The 4672-nt window shown below is 40.7% G+C and overlaps 1 protein-coding gene across 1 annotated transcript; it reads right to left on the bottom strand.

Annotated features, from left to right (window-relative positions):
- Positions 1-564: 564 nt before the first annotated feature.
- LOC147421363 (uncharacterized) lies at positions 565-3554 on the bottom strand. Its single transcript, XM_086504413.1, has 3 exons — positions 3372-3554; positions 1959-2047; positions 565-1789 (listed from the first exon to the last, which is right to left on the bottom strand). Exons 1-3 carry the CDS (start codon positions 3552-3554, stop codon positions 1612-1614), a joined length of 450 nt encoding a protein of 149 aa, XP_086360539.1. The 3' UTR covers positions 565-1611.
- Positions 3555-4672: the final 1118 nt, after the last annotated feature.

The following is a 4672-nucleotide window of genomic DNA, read 5'->3' as shown; positions in this document are numbered from 1 at the left end:
GCTCTTAGTCAGCACGTGTTCAAGTATAAATTTATGATTATAACTTGCAATTAAATTTAAACTATTCCTTGAAGGTCATTCCATTGTTTTATAACACTAAGTACTAGCACTTGGCTTTTAAAAACATAAAAAAGCTCATCTCTACAAAAATATATAATAATTTTATGATTTTTTTGGCAAAACAACTTGAAACTTTACAGAAAATTTTACTTAGAAATTACCAATGTAAAAAACTTATTTCTAGCTTGACAAATAAATTGCCAAAACTTCGTAGGAAAACAAGACACTTTAGTGTCCAATTACAAAACTAGTGTTATTGAAACACTTCTATGTCAAAAAAGTCGGGTAGGGCTTCTAAAAATTGCACCATAGACATCAAAACATAGAAGACTTTAGAGAAAACATTTGGTGCCAATAATAAAATGAGCAAGGTGAGGTAGGGTTTTTGGGGTGGAAAATTAAAGGATATATCAGTTCATAATTAAAAGATGATAATTAACTAAAAATAACTTGAGAAGGATTACCAAAAATATATGCAAATAGACACTTGATTCGTTATTAAAGTTTGTACAAAAGAGGTCTTATATAGTGCTACAAAGGACGCACAATATTGACACATGTACTAACACATGGTTGACGCATGGTAGGCAACACAACAGACAAAATATAGTCTGACACATGGAGAGCGGTTACACATGGGGATTGTTGCAAAACCCACAATCCTGACAATCCCCCCCTTTGTGGGTTTTGGATACACAAAATAGCACTAACATATTTCACAATTGCCTCCCCTCAAACAACAAATGAAAAAACGTAAACTTGCCTCCCCTTGACACATAGGGTGTAGGCACACAAGTTTCTTCTCGCACATTAGCGTGTAGGTATACACAATCCTCTCATGGAACACATGTAGGGTATGGAACATTAGATCCCCCGAACACAAGGTGAGATCACAAAAATTCTTCACTTACAAAACACATAGAGGGTAGCATAGACACACATACAAGTGTTTTACAAAATAGGGATCAAAAGTTTAAAACTTTACTGACCAAGCTATGTGCATAAGCTTTATTTGGTTCGACGAGGTCATTTTTGACGACTTCTTCCACATGTGTAGGTATCCACATTGATAGAGCAATGGGAGGTAGAGGATTCCTCAATCGAATTTGATATTGAATTGATTGCTGCTGCGACATGAATTTACCTTTCAAATTCTTGCGCTTACATCTGGTTGATTTAAGAAAGGTTTTGGGCTCTGATTTTGAAGTATTGCTGATGGTAGCCATTCAAGCAATTCAATGGTTGATGTGAAGTACCTCTTCACCTATAGTGAAGCCACTCTTCACAAAAAGGGTGTTTTGAATTGTCTTCTACTTGTTTTGGCCCTTCGAGCAGTTGCCTGCTATGGGAAATTCCCCGTATAGGTGGTTTGGAGCGACCACTGCTAGAGCTCGGTGGGAACCAGGGCTTCAATGGATAAATTTTGGAAAATATGGTAAGAAGCTTTAACTATCCTTGGTGACGAGCTGCTGGTGGGAACTGACGTGGCGATGATGATGTGAACTACCATTTGAGGTCGCTTTTGTTGTGTGCATTTTCAACACGGGGTGACTACAGAGCGAGGGAGGAGGCAAACGGCACGTGCAAGGGACCGCGAGGGCGAGGCAACCAGCTCTGGTGTGTTGGGGACGAGAAGAGCAACAGGACAGGGTGATGTGGCGACGTGCGGTAGTGTGGGATGAGGCTTTGCAGGTGCCGAGATGAGAAGGTGCAAGCAATGATCTCTGGGCTGCGCAATGGCACTCAGCAAGACACTCAGTCCGCAAGGGTGATTGCGTGTGTGTGTGTGTGTGTGTTTGCAGGATTGAAGGCCGCCCAATAATGGGGTTTTTGTTAAATGGATGAGAATGAAGGAAGGCAAGGCCGCAAGTGCTCGTGGTGGATGAGAGCAGCGCAACAGGAGCAGGTAGTCGTAGCAAGGGGTTGTGATGGTAGCAAGGGTGGAGCTAAAACCAAATGTAGCAATGGGTCCAATTGGAATGTGAGCCTGCAAGTTTATGCCGTTAGGAGAGAAGTTAAGACTCAAGCAACAGGTTTTGATAAAGACAGGAAGTGTGGGTAGCTAGCTTATAAAAAGTGATAATATTTCCCAATTGAAAACTCAAACCCCCCCCCCCCCCCCCCCCCCCCCCCCCCCCCCCTTTGTCACTTTAATGAAAAAGATAGAGAATCTCTTGACTCTTGGCTTATCCTCCCATGCTTTCCATGCCACTTATCAGAACCTGAATGAGACCCCGGTTTTTTTCTAACACTGACCTAGACTATGAAGATGCTTACACCTAGCATGCATGTAGATAGAGAGACACTTAAAAAAAAAAAGATAAAACAATGAGTAATAATGCTAGTATAAAGAAAACTGAATCGATCTCCTAGTTAGAAGAAGAACTAGATAATATAGCAGGGAGATTATGCCTAAATAGCCTAGGACCTAACACATTCTGATACCAATTCTAGGATTTTAGGGTAGATAATTAAAGGATCCGTTCATGATTAAAAGATGATAATTAACTAAAAATAACTTGAGAAAGATAATCAAACACAGATGCAAATAGACACTTAATTCATTATTGAAGCTTGCACAAAAGTGCTCTTCTATAGAGCTACAAAGGATGCACAATATTAACACAGGTTGAAATGAGTTTTTTTGTAATTGAATGGGTTAGCAAGGCACCTCTTTCATGAGATGGGGTCGAGCAAGGACCATGAAATGTTGAGTATACTTTTTTGAAACCTTGCATAGGAGAAATTCAGAGGAAATTTTAGCTATGTTTGAAGGTTTGAACACTAACGTTTTCTCAATTTTGTAGGTTTCTCTCATCTAAATTTTAAATTTAGAATTTTTTAGGTGGGATTAAACTAAACCAACCATCCACTAGCGGTATGCTAGCTAGACCTTGAAGCCTCCATAGACTCTCGACAACCAAATTTGCCCTATTCTAAGGGTACTCTCTGCAATGTGATCACCTATGTTTGCGCTTTGAAGGCATGTACTTGCATGAGGTCGACCTAATCAAAGCCTTCACCATCAGATGTTGGTAGGTTTTGTCAAAGAGGAGTAGAAAACCTCTATCTTCATCTACTGTGTGAGAAAAACTCATGTCATTATGCATGTTGAAACGAACAAGCCATTGAAATTTGAATAGCTATTGATCTAGGATGTCATCTCTTGGGTTGCACTCATTTTGTCGGAGGTTTTGAAAACGGCACGATATTAAGCCGAGTCACATTTTTTCCGAACATTGACGGGATGGCAGAGAGAGGCATATGTTTTGAGAGAGAGAGAGAGAGAAGAGAGAGAGAAGGCCAACCACCTTGCATGGTTCCTCCTTTGATGTGGGCAGAGATCTTGGAAGGCAGGGAGGGGGGTCAGGTGGGGCAAATGAGGGAAAGAGGCCTCGGCTATGCCACTGCCAGAGGCGGCACCGCTTTACTAGTAATAATAATAATGACTGTTCTGTGTTAACTGTGGGTTTTATCCTTTCATAGCGGATCATGTTGGGACTCGGAAAGCTTCTAGAAAGCAATGATTTGCAAAAGGCGTAGAAGGAAGGTGTGTGGAATTTTGTGATGGAGGAGCTGACGTGTGGCCTGAAGGGCCACATGCAATGTTTGCAACGTCCAAGACTCCATAACACCAATTGTTGGTCCGTAGCATGACAGGCACTCTCAATCACTCACAAGTCACTCTCCCTGCGACCGATCTTTCTGTCGGAAGCAGGTGAAGGTACGGTATCGTCCGTACTGTCCTGGCGAGTACACACGCCGTCCACTCGCTTGGCCTCATGCAATCAGTTGGAGATTCCAGACCATTGCTTTTTCTGGGTCATTTCCATGCAGTCACATTTCCTTCTTTTTGGGTCATTGTTGCAGTGCTCACATATTCTGGTTTATGTCCAACGTGGACAAACGTAAGAGGTAGAAAAGTATGAAGAGTTTTAGATTACGAGATAAGCGATTACTCTCAAATTTGGGTAAATTCCAAAAACACCCCTCTTACTTTGCCAACCAATCCCAAAATGCGCATCAAATGCTCCAAAATTTGCTTGTTGATGTTGCAAGCATCTTCAAAGACTTCTTTTTTGCATGTGTTGGTTCTCCTAGGATTGCATAGGGATTGTCGGCTCTAGTGGTGAAATAGTTTGTTGTCTGACCACACAGATGCCTCTTTGCCTGAAATTTTTGGCTATGATACTCAAAGATAGATCTCAACTGTTAGAATCGAAAGAATTAATTATTCAAAACATGAGCAATCTATCCAAAATTAATGCAGCATTGTGTTGGGAACTTTTCATATTTGAGTGGTAATTTACAAATTTCCACAAATTTAAGGAGTATTGTGGTAATTTTCCAAAAAGCTAAACCTACAAGCAATTCACCTTTAGAATAATTCAAAAGGCCATTTTGCAAGTATTGTTTGTAAGTAGCTTGCCCTATGTGGGGCTAGTTGACACTTGCAAGAGATCCTGCTTCACGAGTGCTTCACTGAATGTTATATCATAAATGAATATTTAATAAGCAGCTTGGTACATGCAGGGCTAATTGATACCTGCAAGAGATCCTACTTCACTAGCTGACAAGTAGTGAAATGTCAAAAACTATGGAGTTTGCCCTA

Source organism: Adiantum capillus-veneris, chromosome 28 (genome assembly GCF_014529385.1).
Source record: "Adiantum capillus-veneris isolate H3 chromosome 28, ASM1452938v2, whole genome shotgun sequence".
In the NCBI taxonomy this organism is placed as follows: Eukaryota; Viridiplantae; Streptophyta; class Polypodiopsida; order Polypodiales; family Pteridaceae; genus Adiantum; species Adiantum capillus-veneris.
Note: the sequence above shows the minus strand (reverse complement) of the source record. Positions and strands in the feature narration are given on the sequence as shown.

Coding starts and splice junctions, on each gene's coding strand:
- LOC147421363 (XM_086504413.1), bottom strand. CDS start 3,554: ATGATCCGCTATGAAAGGATAAAACCCACAGTTAACACAGAACAGTCA. Junction 2,048..3,371: donor CAAAGGAGGAACCATGCAAG/GTGGTTGGCCTT, acceptor ATAAACTTGCAG/GCTCACATTCCAATTGGACC. Junction 1,790..1,958: donor TGCTACGACTACCTGCTCCT/GTTGCGCTGCTC, acceptor GCCATTGCGCAG/CCCAGAGATCATTGCTTGCA.